Source organism: Narcine bancroftii, chromosome 6 (assembly GCF_036971445.1).
Source record: "Narcine bancroftii isolate sNarBan1 chromosome 6, sNarBan1.hap1, whole genome shotgun sequence".
Lineage (NCBI taxonomy): Eukaryota > Metazoa > Chordata > Chondrichthyes > Torpediniformes > Narcinidae > Narcine > Narcine bancroftii.
Window position 1 is genome coordinate 51802183 of NC_091474.1, and position 22658 is coordinate 51824840.

The 22658-nt window shown below is 43.9% G+C and overlaps 1 protein-coding gene across 2 annotated transcripts in view; it reads left to right on the plus strand.

Annotated features, from left to right (window-relative positions):
• Positions 1-22658, plus strand: part of mybbp1a (MYB binding protein (P160) 1a) — a 179272-nt gene that overhangs the window by 59991 nt on the left and 96623 nt on the right. For both annotated transcript variants that reach the window (XR_011340085.1, XM_069884983.1), the window contains exons 6-7: positions 10363-10530; positions 14189-14306. Coding sequence is in view for 1 of the 2 variants with exons in the window: in XM_069884983.1 (XP_069741084.1) it covers positions 10363-10530; positions 14189-14306 (286 nt within the window). In the remaining variant the exon portion in view is untranslated. The remainder of the gene's footprint in view (positions 1-10362; positions 10531-14188; positions 14307-22658) is intronic.

Sequence of the window (22658 nt, forward strand, 5' to 3'; positions counted from 1 at the left end):
AATCATTCTTGTAGTGTCTGAAAGCACAATGGGCATATATGTAGAGATACCAACCACAAACAATTGTGCCTTCATCAACAGATTACCTGTTTTTGTTTTTGAGGATAAAAATTGCCCAATATTAACATTATTTTAAAAAGTCATAAGCTATTTCATCCCTTGAGTCTGCTCCACCATCCAATTCTTTAATCTTCATTAGGCTTTTTCTCCCTATCTTAATATCTTTTATCCTTTTCGTCTCTAACACCTCTGTAAATTAGAATTGCATATACTTGTGTTGCAATTATGCACAACCGTGTGAATGGAAAAATGACATTTCTGATCATCAATGTATAATCCCGCCACCTGATTTTCTATCCAGTACAAATGGCATCCCTGTCAAGCCCTCTTAAGAATTTAATATTACAGTGTCTTTTTTCCAAACTTTGAAGAATATGGACCCATTTTATTGCACTTATCAAAGCATGAAGGAATTGACCGAGTTGCTTTACCTCACCAAAGTATGAGGGGATCCAACCTTTATGCAGCACTTAGTGTGGCTACCAAAGCCCTGTACAATTGCTGGTAGACTTTATTATTCTTGGGTGCCAACCCCCTTGCAATATTGTCAGATGTGTCTTTTGTCATCTTGTAACTGTAACTTTCTGGTTTGTGTATAGCAATGGCAGAAGGGATTTGGAATTTGGTTGTGGGGGTGCTGGACAACAGATAGATGATCTGAATCCTTTTTGCTGACTTGAATGCCGTCTTCATATGTTAAATGGAAATCTATAATTAAGCAAGCCTATTTACCTTCAGAGTGGAGCATTACAAGTCTCATGTCCAGCTGAAACCTGGGGGTTAGTGTTCCTTTATTTCTTTGTTCACCAGAGCAAACCCACACAGATGTGTGGAGAATGTACAAACTCCTCACAGACAGTGCTGGATTTGATCCCAGGTTGCTGGCACCATAATGGCATTGTGCTAACTGCTACACTAACCATGCTGCCCATTCACACCATCTCCCATTGCAGAATCATAATATCCTCCTCGCAAGATTCAAGATTCAATTTATTGCCTTTGTAATAAAACTGTCATATTACATGAAATTGCTTTTGCCTGCGGTAAGGCAGACAGATTTTCCATTGACAGAAATTGCCTGAAGAGCCTCTTACAGTCAGAGAAAGAGAAACAAAGGAGAGTTCACCCCCACCCCATCCCGAGTCACCGCTTCCAGCCGTTCCACAGCCACACAGAGTCCAGTCCAAACCATTGGCAACCCAAGCTCCAGATCTGAACGTCTGACATGGTTAGGAACCCCTCAGTGCATTCAGCACCCCCTCGTATCCCAGTTCCAATATCTGGATCCCCTTCAGCCAGTTTTGAACCAGTCTCCATAGTCCGCAGCTGTCACGAATCTCCCGACAGCAGTCTCCAGCAGCTCCCAGCCTCTGTGGGTTCCTCGCTTCAAGTCACCAGCAGCCCGCTGCATGCATGGGTCTTTCAACCAGAGCTCCCTTACTGGTCTGCTGCCATGGACGCCGTCCTGAGGGTCCTCTCCTATGCTTTTTCTCAGTTGAGGGATAAATTCCCCGTTTTTCTGGCGTCCTGTGCCAGTCCTCCACTCTTCTGGAGTCTGCAACTCCTCGTGGCTGCTGCCAATCATAAGCACCGCCATCTTGGGCACAGACCACGTGGTCGCAGGATTTTAAATAAAACTACCATTGGCTCCTTTAACCGGCCATTCAAAGCCTGTGCGGAGCTGGCAGCAGTTGACTGTGCAGTTGGACCCTGCAGGAGCGTTGTATCTCTGCTCCTCGCTTCCCGTGCGTCCACGCCAGTAGCACCACCACCACCATCAGCTGCAGCAGCACCACCATTTTCAATCACAACATGCCTTTTTATTTTTGTATCATCAACAAACTTGGAAACCTTGCATTTTATTCCTGCTCCCAGGTCATTAATATAAATAGTAAACAATTGAAGACTAAGAATCAATTCCTGGGATACTCACTTGTTACATCCCTTCAAAGTCAAAGTTCAGATTTATTGTCAGAGTACATCCATGTCATCACATACAACTCTGAGATTCTTTTTCCTGTCAACCAGGCAGAATTTCTACTTATTGTAGTGCAAAAACTGAACTCAAGAAAAGATGCCTGTACAAAAACGTCAGCAAACTGTGCAATTCAGAAAATAAATGTGCAAAGAGTCTCTGAATCTGTGTTTGAGGAGTCTGATGATGGAGTGGGAGCAACTGTTCCTGATCCTGATGGTTTGAGTCTTGTGGTACCTTGACCTCTTTCCTGGTGGCAGCAGTGAGAACAGAGCGTGTACTGGGTGGTGTGGATCCTTGCTGATTGCTGCTGCTCTCAGACGGCACCGTTCCCTATAGATGTTCTCGATAGTAGGGAGGATTTTGCCTGTGATGTCCTAGGTTGTGTCCACTACCTTTTCCAGGGCTTTCCATTCTGAGGTATTGGTGCCCCCATAGCAGGCTGTGATGCAGTTGGTCAACACCTTTCTACTACGCATCTATAGTGGTCCCCTGAAACCCTCTGGGATCAGTTGAAGACTACCATACTGCAATCCACTGAAGAGGTACTGGGCTTCTCCTCCAGGAAAAACAAGGACTGGTTTGACGAAAACAGCCAGGAAATCCAGGAGCTGCTGGCAAAGAAGCGAGCTGCCCACCAGGCTCACCTTACAAAGCCGTCCTGTCCAGAGAAGAAACAAGCCTTCCGTCGCGCATGCAGCCATCTTCAGCGCAAACTCCGGGAGATCCAAAATGAGTGGTGGACTAGCCTCGCCAAACGAACACAGCTCAGCGCGGACATTGGCGACTTCAGGGGTTTCTGCGAGGCTCTAAAGGCTGTGTACGGCCCCTCACCCCAAGTCCAAAGCCCGCTGCGCAGCTCAGACGGCAAAGTCCTCCTCAGCGACAAGATCTCCATCCTCAACCGATGGTCAGAACACTTCCAATCTCTTTTCAGTACCAACCGCTCAGTCCAAGATTCCGCCCTGCTCCAGCTCCCTCAACAGCCCCTAAGGCTAGAGCTGGATGAGGTTCCCACCCTGGATGAGACATATAAGGCAATCGAACAACTGAAAAGTGGCAAAGCAGCAGGTATGGATGGAATCCCCCCAGAAGTCTGGAAGGCTGGCGGCAAAACTCTGCATGCCAAACTGCATGAGTTTTTCAAGCTTTGTTGGGACCAAGGTAAACTGCCTCAGGATCTTCGTGATGCCACCATCATCACCCTGTACAAAAACAAAGGCGAGAAATCAGACTGCTCAAACTACAGGGGAATCACGTTGCTCTCCATTGCAGGCAAAATCTTCGCTAGGATTCTACTAAATAGAATAATACCTAGTGTCGCTGAGAATATTCTCCCAGAATCACAGTGCGGCTTTCGCGCAAACAGAGGAACCACTGACATGGTCTTTGCCCTCAGACAGCTCCAAGAAAAGTGCAGAGAACAAAACAAAGGACTCTACATCACCTTTGTTGACCTCGCCAAAGCCTTCGACACCGTGAGCAGGAAAGGGCTTTGGCAAATACTAGAGCGCATCGGATGTCCCCCAAAGTTCCTCAACATGATTATCCAACTGCACGAAAACCAACAAGGTCGGGTCAGATACAGCAATGAGCTCTCTGAACCCTTCTCCATTAACAATGGCGTGAAGCAAGGCTGTGTTCTCGCACCAACCCTCTTTTCAATCTTCTTCAGCATGATGCTGAACCAAGCCATGAAAGACCCCAACAATGAAGACGCTGTTTACATCCGGTACCGCACGGATGGCAGTCTCTTCAATCTGAGGCGCCTGCAAGCTCACACCAAGACACAAGAGAAACTTGTCCGTGAACTACTCTTTGCAGATGATGCCGCTTTAGTTGCCCATTCAGAGCCAGCTCTTCAGCGCTTGACGTCCTGCTTTGCGGAAACTGCCAAAATGTTTGGCCTGGAAGTCAGCCTGAAGAAAACTGAGGTCCTCCATCAGCCAGCTCCCCACCATGACTACCAGCCCCCCCACATCTCCATCGGGTACACAAAACTCAAAACGGTCAACCAGTTTACCTATCTCGGCTGCACCATTTCATCAGATGCAAGGATCGACAATGAGATAGACAACAGACTCGCCAAGGCAAATAGCGCCTTTGGAAGACTACACAAAAGAGTCTGGAAAAACAACCAACTGAAAAACCTCACAAAGATAAGCGTATACAGAGCCGTTGTCATACCCACACTCCTGTTCGGCTCCGAATCATGGGTCCTCTACCGGCACCACCTACGGCTCCTAGAACGCTTCCACCAGCGTTGTCTCCGCTCCATCCTCAACATCCATTGGAGCGCTCACACCCCTAACGTCGAGGTACTCGAGATGGCAGAGGATGACAGCATCGAGTCCACGCTGCTGAAGATCCAGCTGCGCTGGATGGGTCACGTCTCCAGAATGGAGGACCATCGCCTTCCCAAGATCGTATTATATGGCGAGCTCTCCACTGGCCACCGTGACAGAGGTGCACCAAAGAAAAGGTACAAGGACTGCCTAAAGAAATCTCTTGGTGCCTGCCACATTGACCACCGCCAGTGGGCTGATAACGCCTCAAACCGTGCATCTTGGCGCCACACAGTTTGGCGGGCAGCAGCCTCCTTTGAAGAAGACCGCAGAGCCCACCTCACTGACAAAAGGCAAAGGAGGAAAAACCCAACACCCAACCCCAACCAACCAATTTTCCCTTGCAACCGCTGCAATCGTGTCTGCCTGTCCCGCATCGGACTGGTCAGCCACAAACGAGCCTGCAGCTGACGTGGACTTTTTACCCCCTCCATAAATCTTCGTCCGCGAAGCCAAGCCAAAGACAAAGAAAGATAGTGGTCTGCAAACTGCTGAGGAAGCTGAGGCGCTGACGTGCTTTTTTTTAAAAAAAAAATTTTCACACTATGAACCATAGTGACCAAAATACACACAAACATTTCCCTCTTGAATATACACAGTGTCATTTTTCTCTCCTTTTCCCCCTCCCTTCCCTCCCTCCTTCACCCCCCCCACCCACACAACGTTCAACCTATATGATACATTAAACCCATTAAACAATGTCATCACACAATGAAAATAAACAAGAAATTTGTGTCTTCTACTTTTACATACTGAGTCAGTTCATTTCATCATCTTCTTCTGTCATTTTAGGCGGTGGAGGTCCGCAGTAGGACTTCTCTGTTGTGTTCCATGTACAGTTCCCAAATTTGTTCGAATACTGTGATGCTATTTCTTAAATTATATGTTATTTTTTACATTGGAATACATTTATTCATTTCTATGTACCATTGCTGTATTCTCAGGCTATCTTCTAATTTCCAGGTTGACAATACATTTTTTTGCTACAGCTATCATAATAAATCTTTTTTGTGCTCCATCCAAATCGAGTCCAAGTTCTTTACTTCTTATATTACTTAGAAGAAAGATCTCTGGATGTTTTGCTATGTTACTTTTTGTGATTTTATTTAATACCTGGTTTAGAGCTTCCCAAAACTTTTCCATTTTCTCACATGCACCCAAATTGCACGTACTGTTCCTATTTCCTTCTTACAACGAAAACATCTGTCTGATACTGTTGGGTCCCATTTATTTAATTTTTGGGGCGTGGTGTATAGCCTGTGTTACCAATTATATTGTATCATGCGTAACCTCGTGTTTATTATATTTCTCACTTAGTTCCAGGAAAGATCCTTCAATCATACACCTCTGTTCCTTTCCTCAACCAAAGCCTTGGTTTTGGTGGCATTGAATGTAAGGTTGTTGTTAGGACACCATCTTTCCTGTATCCTGACTCATCACCCTATTTATACAACCCACTACCAAGGTATCATCAGCAAATTGTGGATGTTGTTGTTCTTGTACCAGTCATGGGTATAAAGCCGAGCACGGGCTAAGAATGCAGTCCTTTGATGCACCAGTACTGATGGAAATTGTGGAGATGTTCCTACGCATCCTCACTGATTGTGATCTGGAGTTTGTGGATCAGTCTTGAGGGAATGATAGATTCAAGATTCCTTTATAGTCATCTAATAAAACAGTTTTAACATTATAGGAAATTTGCCTTAGTCTGCCGAAAGGCAGACAGATTCGCAATCAGCAGAAATTGCCAGGCACCTCTTGCAGTCAGAGAAGGAGAAGCAAAAGAGAATCCCCCCAGAGTTACTGAGTGTCCATGGATTCGCCTCCAGTGCTTCCGCAGCCACACAGACTCCAGTGAAAACTATTGGCAACCCGAGCACCAGATCCAAATCCCTCTCACATTGTGATTCTGATACCTAGTACTCCTTCAGCCAGTCTCGATTCAGTTTCAAGCAGTCCACATTCTGGTATGAGTTCTTTGACTCCATTTGCCAATAGCCTGCAGCATGCATGGGTTCCTTGCCTCGAGTCTCCAAGGCATGTTCTTCAGCCCCAAAGCTCCTCACTGATCTGCTGCCATGGTCACCGACCCATGGGGTTCTCTTCTGCTTCTCCATCTCAAATGGGTGTTAGTCTCTCCATTTTCTTGTGCCCTTGTTATGAGCCCAAAGGACCTCAAAATTCAGCAGCAATAGACATTCACAAAGACAAGTGGCTTTCAAAACAAAAGTTATTTTTAATCAACTTCAAACATGAAAATAGAATCAAACATTAACTTAACTCTATACTTAACTAAGCCAAATTAACCCCCTTCTAATTCTAATGTGTGTGTAAATTCAAGAAATGTTCTTTGGTTCACAGTTCAATCTCACTTCTTCTTCCAAGTTCTGTGGTTGCAGGCAATCACCATACTGTGCATAGAATGTAACATGTATAAAGTTCACCAGGCTTGGTGCTTGAAAGGTAAATGTTTACCGCTGAGGAAGGTTCTTCTAGGGTTTGCAGAGAGAGAGATTTGTTGCTTCAGGATTTCCACAACTGAGGTACCACCACTAGACCTCAGGGTCTTGCTGATGAAACTTGCCCCATCAGAGTGTTCTTCAAGCTACCACAGAGTTCCATTCCTTCCTCTATTTCAAAAGAAACATCAGACAGATAACACTTACAGCCATCTACTGCTCTGGAACTTGCTTTCATCAGTTTTAAAGAGTTTTCCCTGGATTGCACTTTTCAATTACTTGTCAGTGTCCCACGCACTGACTGATTGACCTGTTAACTCAACTCTCTCTCTTTTCCAACTGAAACTCCAAAGAGACCATGTGTCTCATGTCTTGCAAAACCCCCACCTTCCTGAGCAAAACAACAGGAGTTCTTTCTTCCACTCCCATCTGTTGTTAGATAAACAAAATCCAGGAGTGACCTTTCTATGAGCACTTTGCAGAAAGGGTACTGATAGACAGCATGACTCCAGCAAGGCAATGGTCAAGCATTTTATGACTCAGTGCCATTAACACCTACTTGTGAAAGTTGCTTACATCTCCAGTCTTTCAAATAAGATCTGTTTTAAAATTTGTGAATGTATGTGACCTACTCGAAATCCTATGAATTCTCAGCAAATATTAATATTGTTAGACCCTGAGCCAGTCCTCTTCTTCCCCGGAGCCTGCTGATCATCTTGGCCCCAAACCCCAATGTTGCAGGATTTTAAAATAAACCACTATCCGCTCCTTTCTTCTTCTTTGGCTTGGCTTCGCAGACGAGCGGTTGCAAGGGAAAATTGGTTGGTTGGGGTTGGGTGTTGGGTTTTTCCTCCTTTATCTTTTGTCAGTGAGGTGGGCTCTGCGGTCTTCTTCAAAGGAGGTTGCAGCCCGCCGAACTGTGAGGCGCCAAGATGCACGGTTGGAGGTGATATCAGCCCACTGGTGGTGGTCAATGTGGCAGGCACCAAGACATTTCTTTAAGCAGTCCTTGTATCTCTTCTTTGGTGCACCTCTGTCTCGGTGACCAGTGGAGAGCTAGCCGTATAACACGATCTTGGGAAGGCGATGGTCCTCCATTCTGGAGACGTGACCTACTCAGCGCAGTTGGGTCTTCAGTAGCGTGGATTCGATGCTTGGGGATTCTGCCAGCTCGAGTACTTCGATGTTGGTGATGAAGTCATTCCAATGAATGTTGAGGATGGAGCAGAGACAGCGCTGATGGAAGCATTCTAGGAGCCGTAGGTGATGCCGGTAGTTCACGGACAAGTTGCCTGTACTGAGCCACTGATAGTTGGATTAGGCAATAGAACCCTGCACATGAACGCTGTCTCCTGTCCTCACTCTCTGTGAGTTTGCTCCTGCAGTTGTGCTGCCGTTGCAGCAGCTCTGGATAATGGTGCTGGATGCTGAACTCTAGTAGATAAAGAGCACCCCAATTATATGCATCTTTGCTGTCCAGGTGTTCCAGGGTTTTGTGTAGAGCCAGTGAGATGGCATCAGCCGTAGACCTGTTGCTGCAGTAGGCAAATTGGAATGGATCCATGTCGCCACTCACTCAGGAACTGCTGTGCTTGCAGTAACTGCATCACTGTTGATGTGAGTGCCACTGGTCAGTGGTCATTTAGGCAGATCACCACACTGAAAAAGGTATCATTTATTCCAACTCTTTGTTTTCAGTGTGGCAGCACTGAATTTTCAATCCATGCTAATGCATAGAACAGTACAGGTCCTTCGACCCTTGATGATATGCTGTCCAATATATTTAAACCAAAAAAAAAACTAAATCCTTTGGCTCTTAATTTATATATCAGGCTCTTGTGATTTCAAATGCATTTTGGATATCTAAATACATTCCCCACTACCAACTCTTATTGTCACATTCTCAAAGAATTTGAGAAAATTTATCAAATTTGATTAATCTTTCATAAAGCCATGTTGATTAGGTGAGATTATATTCAGCTTTCTTAAATGATTAGTTATTTTCTCTTGGAAGATGCTAGAATCAACAATGAGTGGTAAACTAATTGGCCGTCCTCCTTTTTGAATTTGGTTGTCACATTGGTTGTTTTCCAGTCTTCTGTTATCCTCCCTGAATGTAGTGAGTTTTGAAATTTTGTAATGGGTCAACTACCTCTTGCAGCCTTTAAAACCCCTCAAAGTTCTCTAATATTTTATCCCTTGTGAATGGGATTTTTACAAGTTCCTCTGTATAATTTGAAATTACTCCATGTTATTTTGGGGATATGTACAGTGTCATCCAATGCACAAATTGATTTAATGTATCTGCTATTTCTTTTTAATTTAGACATAGAGCACAGTAACAGACCCTTCTGACCCACGAGCTCGAGCTGCCCAATACACCATTGACCACCAACCGCTGTTTGTTTTTGGAGGGTAGGAGGAAACCAGAACACCCGGAGGAAACCCCCACAGACACGGGGAGAACGTAAAAATTCTTACAAACAGCAACAGATTCTAACCTGGGGGCACTGTAGTAGAATTGTGCTAACCACTACGCCATCCATCCTTTCTTTCCATTTATAATTCTCTAGAGTAGCTATTCTAAACCTTTTTGATTATGGGCCTTCTTAGGACTCTGCACAAAGTTTATGGACCCTCTTCCCTGTGAAGCAGTCGAGTTTAGTTAGTTTCTTACATACTTCTCTTCTACCGATGACATGAATAACAAAAATATTTTATTTTAGTCCATGGCCTCCCCTTAAATGTGCAGTGGCCTCTAGGGGAGCAGTATGGTTCCCATTGATAGTGGCTGCTCTCGAGGTCCCACACCTATTTAGCTCCCTTTGCATATCCAAAGAAACTCTGAATTTTTATTTTGATATTCTTCATTAAAACCAGTTTTCTCATGAAGTTTTTATCCTTTTGCTACTGGATCCTAAACCTTCTCAGTCCTCTGGCCTTCAACAGATCTTGTCACTTTGAATACCCTACTTTTCAATTTAATATTATCCTTGGCATCATTTGTTAACCTCAAATTATGCCTCTTCTTCGTGGGATCCCTCTTTCTTTGGAAATAATTGCAGCCGAGTGAATTGTGGCCTAGTGTTATGGATCAGCTAATTTCATCACTATTTTCTAATTTCATTTTTGATTTCTAGAATCTGCAGCTTTTACTTTTCTTTTTTTTAAAATTATCCTGATATTTCACCATATTCTTCCAACCTTGTATATAATTGTTGGAAATAATTTTTGCCGTCTGTCATATAAACCAAAACATCATCAGAAAATAAATTAATCTTATGTTCTTCTTGATTAACCTTAAACTCTTAGTTTTTGCTTTTCTTAAATCTTCACTGCTTCAAGAAAAACAATACCACCACCTCTTGTCTCCACACATCAAGCCCTCAGTCCTGGTTAATCTCTGCATTCTCCAAGGCCTTCATATCCTTCCAAAATTGTACTACTTAAATTTGATGGCAATAATGCTGAAGGCTCTCTATACTTGTGCCATATTTTACACCAACCTTTCCTTTTGATGCAGGTTAATTGAGTTGTTGAAAATTGCTGCTAAGTCTGTTCAGAAGGATCAGATTCTCCCTCCACTGGCCTTGGATCTGGTGCATGTGGCCTTACAGGAGGGTACATTTGAAATATTCTGGAAGCAGCTAGTGGAAAATGGCTTGCTCAAAGATCATTCGGGTCCCACCAGGTATGTAAGAATATCACAGCATTGATCAGCGGTGTCACAAAGAGGGGCATTTGCTTTTGCTTTGCACCTGTTGTGAAGTCAGAATATCTTGTCAGTTCATGTGTAATTAATGGTTCTGAAGCCTGATCACTGTTGTAATGTAGGAACTGAAAGAGAATTTCTGCACAATAAACTCCATTATTACCACCTTTGCACTATACAGACATACAGGATGGTAACAGGCCATTTCAGCCCTCGAGTCTGTGCCACCTGCACTCCCAGTACGTTTCAAACGGTGGGAGGAAACAGGAGCCCCTGGGGAAAACCCACGCAGACACAGGGAGAACAGACAGTGCAGGATTCAAATCCCGGTGTGGATCACTGGCACTGTGACGGTGTTGAGCTAACTGCTACGCCAACTGTGCTGCCCTTAATCTTATTTTAATTATTTATTCTCCTGGCTTCCAAATTTTTGGAATTATTTCTTTTTATTCTTTTCCTCTTCCTACTGAGTCGTAGAATTCTAAATATACAGCACAGAAACAGGCCTTTTGGTCCAACACATCTGTGCGAACCAAAGGTGCCTTCTTGAACTACTCTAATTTGCCTGCATATTCCTCTCAACATTTCTTAGAGGCTTTAGGAAAGAGAACATTGATGCCTGGAAGCATATCAGCTAAACCAAAGAAGAAGTGTTAATGGTATTGAGGCTCTTAAAGATGTACAAATCCACAGGGGTGACCAAGAGTATCCCAGGTCCTTAAAGGAAGCAATGGAAGAAATTGCAGCAGCCCTGGCAGAAATTTTTGGATCTTTCTTAGTCATAGTTGGAGGTATTGGAAGACCAGGAATTGGCTAATATTATGCCTTTATTTAAGAATGGCTGCAGGCCTTAGAGGCTAACATCAATGGAGGGGAATTTGAGAGATGGGCTGACATGCTTTCGAAAGGCAATGGTTGATTAAGGATAGTTAGCTTGGATTCGTTTGGAAAATGATACCTTACAAATTTGGAGTGTTTTGCAGAAGTGACCAAGAGGATTCATAGTTGACATTGTCCATGTCAGTGGTTCTCAACCTTTTTCCCCTCTACTCACATATAGGATGCTAAAGGTGCTCTGTAAGGGACTGCTTATATGTGAGTGGGGAAAAAGTGGTCTATGTGGACTAAGCTTTGGAAAAGGTCCCACGTGGTAGATTGATCCAGAAGATAAGATCACATGAGATCCAGAGAGAGATACATCTGGATACAAAAATGTCTTGGTGTTGAGGAGGGATGTTTTTCAGATTGGAGGCCTGTGACCAGTGGTATGCTACAGTGATATGTGCTGGGTCCACTGTTATTCCTCATATATAGTACGTTAATGATTGGAATGGGAATGCAGGTGGCTTGAGTAGTAAGTTTGCAGATGACTCTAAAATTGGTGGTGTAGTGGACAGTGTTTACTGTTACAGGAAGATCTAGATCAACTAGAAAAGTGGCAAAGGAATGGTAGGTGGAATTTTGCTCCAAGTCAAAGTGATGCATTTTGTACCAGGGCAAAATTAGCACCGTGACATAATTATACCAGTACATGTTGGGGCTTATTGTTGAATGGAGAGAACCAGTGGTGCAAGTATGTAGTTTCTTTAAAGCGATGACAGGTGGTAAAGGTGCATTGCATGTCAGACCTCATTGTATGGGATATTGAGTATGAATGCGCAGAAAAAAAAGCTGGAGATATTCAGTAGCATTCGTGAAGAGAATTGGTCAATGTTTCACATCAGGATCCTTTGTCAAGTCGAGTCCAGCTTTTCTTTGTTCATACAAGATTCCAGTATCTGCAGTTTGTGCATTTCTTAGTTTATTGAGCCATGAAAGACCCCAACAATGAAGACGCTGTTTACATCCGGTACCGCACGGATGGCAGTCTCTTCAATCTGAGGCGCCTGCAAGCTCACACCAAGACACAAGAGAAACTTGTCCGTGAACTACTCTTTGCAGATGATGCCGCTTTAGTTGCCCATTCAGAGCCAGCTCTTCAGCGCTTGACGTCCTGCTTTGCGGAAACTGCCAAAATGTTTGGCCTGGAAGTCAGCCTGAAGAAAACTGAGGTCCTCCATCAGCCAGCTCCCCACCATGACTACCAGCCCCCCCACATCTCCATCGGGCACACAAAACTCAAAACGGTCAACCAGTTTACCTATCTCGGCTGCACCATTTCATCAGATGCAAGGATCGACAATGAGATAGACAACAGACTCGCCAAGGCAAATAGCGCCTTTGGAAGACTACACAAAAGAGTCTGGAAAAACAACCAACTGAAAAACCTCACAAAGATAAGCGTATACAGAGCCGTTGTCATACCCACACTCCTGTTCGGCTCCGAATCATGGGTCCTCTACCGGCACCACCTACGGCTCCTAGAACGCTTCCACCAGCGTTGTCTCCGCTCCATCCTCAACATCCATTGGAGCGCTCACACCCCTAACGTCGAGGTACTCGAGATGGCAGAGGTCGACAGCATCGAGTCCACGCTGCTGAAGATCCAGCTGCGCTGGATGGGTCACGTCTCCAGAATGGAGGACCATCGCCTTCCCAAGATCGTGTTATATGGCGAGCTCTCCACTGGCCACCGTGACAGAGGTGCACCAAAGAAAAGGTACAAGGACTGCCTAAAGAAATCTCTTGGTGCCTGCCACATTGACCACCGCCAGTGGGCTGATAACGCCTCAAACCGTGCATCTTGGCGCCTCACAGTTTGGCGGGCAGCAGCCTCCTTTGAAGAAGACCGCAGAGCCCACCTCACTGACAAAAGGCAAAGGAGGAAAAACCCAACACCCAACCCCAACCAACCAATTTTCCCTTGCAACCGCTGCAATCGTGTCTGCCTGTCCCGCATCGGACTGGTCAGCCACAAACGAGCCTGCAGCTGACGTGGACTTTTTACCCCCTCCATAAATCTTCGTCCGCGAAGCCAAGCCAAAGGTCAAAAAAAGAGTACAAGCATTGGGATTATCTGTACAAGATGCTGATGAAATATTGTGTCAGTTGTGGTCAAAGGATGTTCAAACTAGAGCAGGTTCAGAAAAGATTCACAATGATGTTGCTGGGACAGCACAGTTTGAATACAAGGAGAGACTGGATAGGCTGGGACTGTTTTCCTTGGAATGAAGGAGGGGTGACCTTTCTAAGGTTTATAAAATAATGAGGGTCAGAGATATTTTTTGTGGAATAGGGGATCTGAAGATTAGAGGACATAGGTTTAATGTGAGAATGGGAAAAAAGGAGTGATAGGTATATTGAACAAGTTGGCAAAGAAATTGTTGGGTACAATTAGAATGTTTAAAAGACATTTGGACAGGTTTATGGCTAAGAAAGGCCTCAGGGAACATGGATTAAATGCAGGCAAATAAGGTTAGCTCAAGCAAGTACCTTGGTCAGCATGAAAGAGTTGGGCCAAAAGGCCTGTCGTATGAATATGGCAGTGAAGGTTTCTACCCTACTTTTGTTCTTGTGACATGACACAGTTATTTTGGGCCTGCCATTTTTTTTTCAGTTGTTTGTAATCTGAATCTTCACAGTGAATCACTGGCTCTTTCCACTGAACAAATTAATGTTTTAATCCCACACTTCTGATGGAATGGTTTGTTAAATATGAATGTAACCATGTTGTGTCCTCTTATCCTGTTCCCTTCAGCTACCTGTGTTTAAGGTTACTTGGTGCCATGTTACCACTGCTAAATCTCTCTCAGCTCAACCTTGTTCTCACAGGAGAAGTGATGAAGCATTACGGGAACCACGTGGTTTCTGCTCAGGTATTTTCTCTATTATGTTAAGCATCTGATTCTCTGCAGCAATTTCAAGACCAAAATTGTGGATGCATTTGGGCATCACAATAAGTAGAAGAAACTGGTTCTTCTTGGACAGCTTTACAATTCAGAGTGGGGAGTGGTGATAGTACTGTTTCAAGCATTTTGATGTATCATCCATCTATTCAGGTTAAAATCAGCCATCTAGATTAAGGTTTTTGGAGAACTTGAAGTTTCAGGCAAATTTTGCACTGTTATTACTTTTTGAAATACTCTTTATTGATTAATATTCCTGTTAAGAATAACAGCAACTTGCATCCCTTTAGTGTTGAAAAATACACAGCATTTCTCCGAGCTTTCATCATTCATGTGATGTCTCTTGTTACTTCTGGACGCACTTTTTAAAAAATCTATTGTCATTCTTGTAATATATGGTGATATATAATTGTGTACAAGTATCTGCATAATCATCTATTTTAAGTGTGTGTGGAAGGCAAGTGTTGCCTGTGCTGCTTTCCCTTACAACCAGTCAAGGTCTTTGCACGTTAGGGTGAACAGTAAGAAAGTTCTCACTGTTGGACCCCGTGGGATTGCTGCGTCTCTGCTCTCTGTGGGTCCGCACCAACAGCAGTGCTGCCATTTCATCTGAACAATATGTCTTTGTGGTAGGATTCTGTGATGTGTGTTTAGTGACATAATTTGTTAAACTTGTTGTGTTGGAGGGTAATGCTTGGATTTTATAGTATAGAGTTTTGCATTTGGTGCTGGGTTTAGAACACAGAACATTACACTGCAGCATTATTTAGAATGTAACATGCATGAAATGGCAATTTTACAAACCTAGAGTAGATGGAAGGTAATTTTAAGCTACAATAATGACATTCCAGAGTTCTAAGACTGAGACAGAATGGTTACAGTAGAAGGAAGTGTAATGTGTGTCCTTGATATTTTGTAGATGATCTAATTGGAAATTGAAGGTGAGCAATAATTGGATGGCAAATGATTTGTGATCTGAAAATATTGTTACGTAACTTGCACCACGGCTGCTGTGTTTTATGACCTTGAATTCTTCAGTAACCTTCATAGAAATTAATAAATGCCAACAACTTTAAATTTTTCTTTAGAGGGTGCCTTGCTGAAATTTGTTTTTAATGTGCAGTACTTCAGCAAAGCTTAAAGTGCATTAGGATTTGCTTACTAACAGTTAACTTACTGACACAGGTTGCATAGAACAGTACAGCACAGGAACAGGCCCTTTCACCCACGTGTCTGTGCTGAACATGATGTCCAAGTTAAACAAAGATATCCCACTTGCATCTTGTATCCCTCTTCCCCTTCATGTTCATCTACCTACCTAAAAGCTTTTTTGAATGCTACTCGATATACTCATGCAATAGTCAACCCCACCTTTTTTAGCCCAAAAATCATGCGTTTTCTATATGACCTGTGTCAAGGTTGACCCTGTTTCCCCCCCCCCGCAAAAAAATTTGTCCCCGACTGCCTGCACATCTAAGCTCTCGACGCTCTGACCACGAGCCCTTGCTTCAGCAGCCCGCCCATTCAAGCACCTGACAGCTCAACTGCGAACCCTCGCCCTGGTTGCCCACCCATCTGAGCTCCTGATGCCCCAGACTCTCCTAGGCCCAAGCCCATCTGAGTTACTGATGCCCTGACCACAGATTTATCTCCAGATCCTGGCCATCGGAGCTCCCAACACCTTGAACTATTCAGGTACTTACCACAGTCAAAAGTATGACCTGTGTAAAAGTTGATTTATTCCCCCACCTCCAAAATTTGAGCTGAAAAATTTGTCCAAAAAACTCGACTGTTACACAAGTATATACAATATTTTATCTGCTTTCATCACTGTTCCTAACAGCCTCATTCCAGGCACCTATGACTATCTGTGTAAAATATTTGACCTACACATCTCCATCCTCCTCACCTTAAACACATGTTCTCTAATGTGTGATGCCTTTGCCCTATCAATGCCTCTTTTTTTATACACCTCTATCAAGTCTCCCCTACACGACAGGGGAAAGTAACCAAAGTTTGTCTAATCTCTCCCTGTAACTCATAACTTCTAAATCAGGCAACATTCTGAAAAACTCTGTACCTTTTTCAAAACCTCCTTATCTTTCCTGTAATGTGGTGATGAGAATTGTACGCAGTATTCCAAATGTAGCCTGACACAAGTTTTATTTAGCTGCTTTGTAACTTCCTTGCTTTTATACTCAGTGTCCTGGGAAATGAAACCAAGCATGCCATATGCCTTCTTTACCACGGCATCTACTTTCATGGCCACTAGCAGAGAGTTTTGGAACTGGATTCCCAGACCCCTCTGCACATCAATACTTTTAAGTCCACTACTGTTAACTGTATATCTTTCTTTTGGCTTGGCTTCGCGGACGAAGATTTATGGAGGGGTAATGTCCACGTCAGCTGCAGGCTTGTTTGTGGCTGACAAGTCTGATGCGGGACAGGCAGACACGGTTGCAGCGGTTGCAAGGGAAAATTGGTGGGTTGGGGTTGGGTGTTGGGTTTTTCCTCCTTTGTCTTTTGTCAGTGAAATGGGCTCTGCGGTCTTCTTCAAAGGAGGTTGCTGCCCGCCGAACTGTGAGGTGCCAAGATGCACGGTATATACTCCCCATGTATTTGATCTCCCATAGTGCAATGCTAAAACTTAACTGAATTAAACTCCATCTGCCATTTCTCTGCCCATGTCTGTATCCTGTTTTATTCTTTGATAACCCTCCATACTGTCCTCAACTCCACCAATCTTTGTATCATCTGCATATTTGCTAAACCTCTACCCACCTACTTGTTCATCCAAGTATAAAAAAAGTCAGAAACAGCAGGGATTACAATACTCATCCCCGTAGAGTATACCACTGGTCACATGACTGATTTAAGTCAGCGAGCTTTCACAGACTAGACTCGATGGGCCAAATGGCCTGCTTCTGTTCCTTTTTCTTGTGACTGCAGGCTAAATATCAGCCTTCCATCACTACCTCCAGTCTTCTATGGGCCGTTTAATTTCACAATTCAACATAAATCCATGCATTTGCATTTTTAAAAAATCAGCCTCCTATGTGGACCTTGTCAACTGTCTTTCTAAAATCTGATGAGACCACCTTATCTGCCTTGTAAAATTCAATCAGATTGGTAAGATTTGACCTCCCCTTTAGAAAGCCATGTTCACTAGCCTATAATTTCCTGAATTATTCCCTTTTTATACAAAGCTCCAACATTTGCCACTCTCCAGTCCTCTCCTGTCACTAGTGAGGATGCTAAGATCTTTGTCAAGGCCCCAGCAATCTCTTTACTTGCTCTTTCAATAACTAGGTATCTATCTCATCTAGTCCAGGTGACCTGTCCACCTTTTTCTTTATCTCTCAATGCCATAACGCATGAGCATTCTCCACATTATGCTCCCTATCACTGTTCATGTCCTTCTCCTCGGTAAATAATGGGAAATTTTCATTGAATACCTCACCCCCTTAAGCTGATTCCAAGTATAACCTCCTTCTTTTGTCCTAGAGTGGTCCTATTTTCTCCCTAGTTATCCATTTGTTTTTAATACAAGAATAAATGCCTTGGGATTCTCTTTAATCCTTCTCGCCAAGGACATCTCATGGCTCCTACATAGGCAACATAGGAAGTAGGAACAGGAGTAGGCCAAAAATGGCCCATCGAGCCTGCTCCACCATTCAATACGATCATGGCTGATCTAATTTATGACCTAACTCCACCTACCTCCCTTCTCCCCATATCCCCTAATTCCTCTATCATGTAAAAATTTATCTAACCGAATTTTAAATATGTTTAATGAGGCAGCCTCAACCACTCCCCTGGTTAGAGAATTCTAAACATTCACTACTCTCTGGGAAAAACTATTTTTCCTCATCTCTGTCCTAAATCTACTCCCCCGAATCTTGAGACTGTGTCCTCTTGTTTTAGTTTCCCCGGCCAGCTCAAAAAACCTTCCTACATCTATCCTATCCATACCCTTCATAATCCTATATGTTTCTATAAGATCTCCTCTCATTCTTCTGAACTCGAATGAATACAATCCTAGACGATTTAATCTTTCATCATAAGTCAACCCCTTCATCCCAGGGATCAACCTAGTAAACCTCCTCTGGACCGTCTCCAAAGCCAGTATATCCTTCTTCAAATATGGAGACCAGAACTGGACACAGTGCTCCAGGTGCGATCTCACCAGTACCTTATACAGTTGCAACATTACCTCCCTACTCCTGAATTCAATTCCTCTAGCGATGAAGGCCAATATTCCATTTGCCTTCTTAATAACCTGCTGCACCTGCAACCTAACTTTTTGCGATTCATGCACAAGCACTCCCAAGTCCCTCTGCACAACAGCATGCTGTAGTTTTTCACCCTTTAAATAATATTCAGCTCTTTTATTTTTCTTGCCAAAGTCGATAACCTCACATTTACTAACATTGTACTCCATCTGCCAGACCTTTCCCCACTCATCCAGCTTAACTATATCCCTCTGCAGACTCTCCACATCCTCATTACAATTTGCTCTTTCACTCAATTTGGTGTCATCCACAAACTTGGCTACACCACATTTTGTCCCCTCCTCCAAGTCATCAATGTAAATGATGGAACAGTTGTGGGCCTAACACTGACCCCTGCGGCACCCCACTTACCACTCTCTGCCAACCTGAAAAACTCCCATTTATCCCGACTCTCTGCCTCCTGTCAGACAACCAATTTTCAATCCAGGCCAATATATTTCCCCGGACTCCACTTTCCTGTAACTTACTGATAAGTCTCTTGTGTGGTACCTTATCAAACGCTTTCTGGAAATCCAAATATACAACATCAACCTGTTCCCCTCTATCCACCGCACCCATTATATCCTCAAAGAATCCTAACAAGTTTGTCATACAAGATCTTCCCTTTCTAAAACCATGCTGCGTCTGCCTGATTGAAACCTTACATTCCAAAAGTTTCACTATTTCATCTTTAATGATGGCTTCTAGCATTTTTCCAACCACAGATGTCAAGCTAATTGGCCGATAATTTCCAGTCTTCTCCCTACATCCCTTCTTAAAAAGTGGCGTGACATTTGCTGTCTTCCAGTCTGCCGGGACCTGCCCAGAATCCAAGGAATTTTGGTATATGACCACCAATGCATCAACTATAACTTCTGCCATTTCCTTCAGAACCCTTGGATGCATATCATCAGGACCAGGTGATTTGTCTGGCTTTAGTCCCATTAGTTTCTCCATCACTACTTCCTTTGTAACAAATATTTTATCAAGGCCTTCCCCAACATTCGCATCCTTAACTCCGGACTTGGGCATGCTGGACATGTCTTACACCGTGAAGACTGACACAAAATATTTGTTTAATGCCTCGGCCATTTCCTCATTTTTTGCTACCAGTTTTCCTTTCTCATCCTCCAAGGGTCCTATGTTAACTCTGGCCACCCTCTTCCATTTTGTATATTTATAAAATTTTTTGCTTTCTGTTTTTATATTTTGTGCCAATTTACTTTCATAATCCTTTTTCCCATTTCTTATTACCCGCTTTGTAACCCCTTGTTGTCTCTTAAAGTTTTCCCAATCTTCCAGTTTCCCCACTGCTCTTTGCAGGTTTGTACACCTGCACCTTCAATTTTAGACTCTCCTTTATTTCCTTTGTTAACCACGGTTGATTTTTCCCTCCCTTGCTGCCCTTTTTCCTGACCAGATTATATTGGCCTTCCTCATGCCTGCTTGAGCTTTTTCCTGCAACTTTTATATTTCTCCAGGTCCCTGATTGATTGTAGCTTCCTGAACCTTAGTCAAGAGAAAAAAGAGGTATATCCCAGTTCATGACCTGTCTCGTCATCCAAGGTTCTCTTACATTGCCATCTGATCCTTTGCACTGGACTCTAATTAGTTGGTCCTGAAACAGCTGCCACATTTCAGTTGTAGGCCTGCCTGATAGCTGTTCCCAGTTAACTTTTTCCAGTTCCTGTCTAATTCCATCATAATTTGCCCTCCACCAATTTAGTACTTTTCTACAGGCCAAAGCTTGTCCATAACCATTTTGGAAGATGAGGAAGAGTGATCACGATTCTCAAAATGTACCCTACTGAAACTGATCACCTGGCCAGGCTCAGGGTCTAGTATGGCCCCCTTCATAATTGGCTATCTACATGCCGCCCCACCACCCAAGTTCATGTCCCTGTCCGAGTTCACATTCTCCCCGGTACTGCTAATTAATTTCCCAGCGAGGATATTGGTCCCCATCCAGTTCACTTGCAACCCATTCCTCTTGTGTAGGTCCCACTTTCCCTGGAAGCGAGCCCAACAATCCAAATATCTAAATCCCTTCTTCCTGTTTCGCTCCTTAGCTACACATTAAACTGCACTATTTTCTTGTTTGTTGCTTCACCAACATGTGGCACAGGTAGTAATCCTTAGATTACAACCTTGGAATTCCTGCTGTTTAGCTGAGTATAGGTGCCTAACCCTTTATCCGGGATTCCGAAAATTGGCAACCTCCAAAAATTGGCACTTTTTTTGGCAGATGATATCTGCTCATCAAAGATGGAGCTTGGTACCATACATGACATGACACGACCCTCGCTCAACTCTAGTGCATTTGTTGTGTCCCACATTGCTAATTAATGGTATAATTACATTATAAGTATCGTACATGACTCTCACTCAATTCACACAGGAATATCCCGTGTCATTCTGACACTTTATAAGCGCCTCCGAATTGCTGTATACTGACGCCCATCCAGTGTTCCTATGCTTTCAGTCGGTCCAATGGCCATCATCACTACTCATAATCCCCCACACAGCTGAAACTTGCCAGAGCAGGGGAACCGAGAAGGGGGCTGATCCTCTGGTGCTGGTAGGGGGAGGAGAGAGAGAGATGACAATGTGATTTGGGTGGGCATGTGTGGTGGGGGGGGAACACAGCAGCGCAACTCGGGCAGGTGAGAAAGGGGAGGAGATGGCAGCGTGACTTGGGCGGGCAACGAGGGGGGAGAGAGCAGCACGACTCCTTCGGTGGGTGATGGGGGGGGAGAGATGACAGCGCGACTCGGGCAGGAAGAGAGACAGCAGCGTGATTTGGGCGGGGACGGGGGAGAGACAGCAGCGTGACTCAAGTGGGTGGGTTTAAAGGGACCAGAACCAAAATATTCCAAAGTCCAGAAGATTCCAGATAACAGCAGGTGTCCGATCCTGGCAATCCCAAATGAAAGATTAGGCACCTGTACCTTGCTCCCTGAACTTGTTCTCCAAGACCACATCTCCCTCCCTACCTGTGTCATTGGTGTCAATATGAACGATGACCGCCAGCTTTCTCTCTCCTCTCAGAATGTCCTATACCCACTCAGAGACATCCTAAACCCTGGCACCAGAGAGGTTATCACTGCATTTTGGAGGTTCAAGATTCCTTTATAGTCATGTATACAAAATACTGAAAATTTGTTTTCCTTAGTTTGCCCTGTAAAGGCATGCAGAGAAGTGCCACTAGTACAGCAGTTCTATCAAGATGACAAAGGTTCTAGATGGCTCCAGCAGCCAGCTCCTGCCAATCATCACTGCCATCAACCTGAGAGATTAACGAGACAGTTGCCTCAACTGATCCGCATTTTGATATGTGTATAATTTTAAATTTAGACATACAGCATGGTAACAGGTCATTTTAGCCCATGAGCCCGTGCCCCCAATTAACCTACAGCCCCGGCACGTTTCAAACAGGAGGAGGAAACTGGAGCGCCCGGGGAAAACCCAAGTAGATATGGTGAAAGAGTACCAAGCTACTTACAGCACCGGATTCAAACCCCGGTCCCAATTGCTGGCGCTGCAACAGTGTTTTGCTAACTGTTCAGCCAGACTGTGCCAGTTACTATAGAACTGCAGAAGTCTCCTGTACCTGAAAGGAAGTGGCTTTTGCAAACAGCCATAGTCTTAAATAGGTGCAATGACTTGGTCTCCACAGCCGTTCAGCAATTAATTCCACAGATCCGCACCCTCTAGGTAAAGAAATTTCTCATCTGTTCTAAAGGGACTTTCTTTTATTCTGAGGCTGCACCCTCTTGTCCCAGACTCTCGCCCCAGAAAAATAAAGTCTCCACATCCACTCTATCCAGTCATGTAGACTGGGCAGATTGGATGTGTTTGAAGTTGGTATCTGCAGGTTGGTTCTCTGGAACCAGGCAGAGAAAAGGTCACTTTTGATTTTATCTTGTGCAATAAGATTGAGTTAATTAGTAAGTTCATGGTAAAGGGGCCTCGGGGGCAGGGTGATGATAATAAGCCACAATTCAAAGCCTTATTGAATTCAGAAGTGATCTTCTGAAGTCTTTCTTTGGCT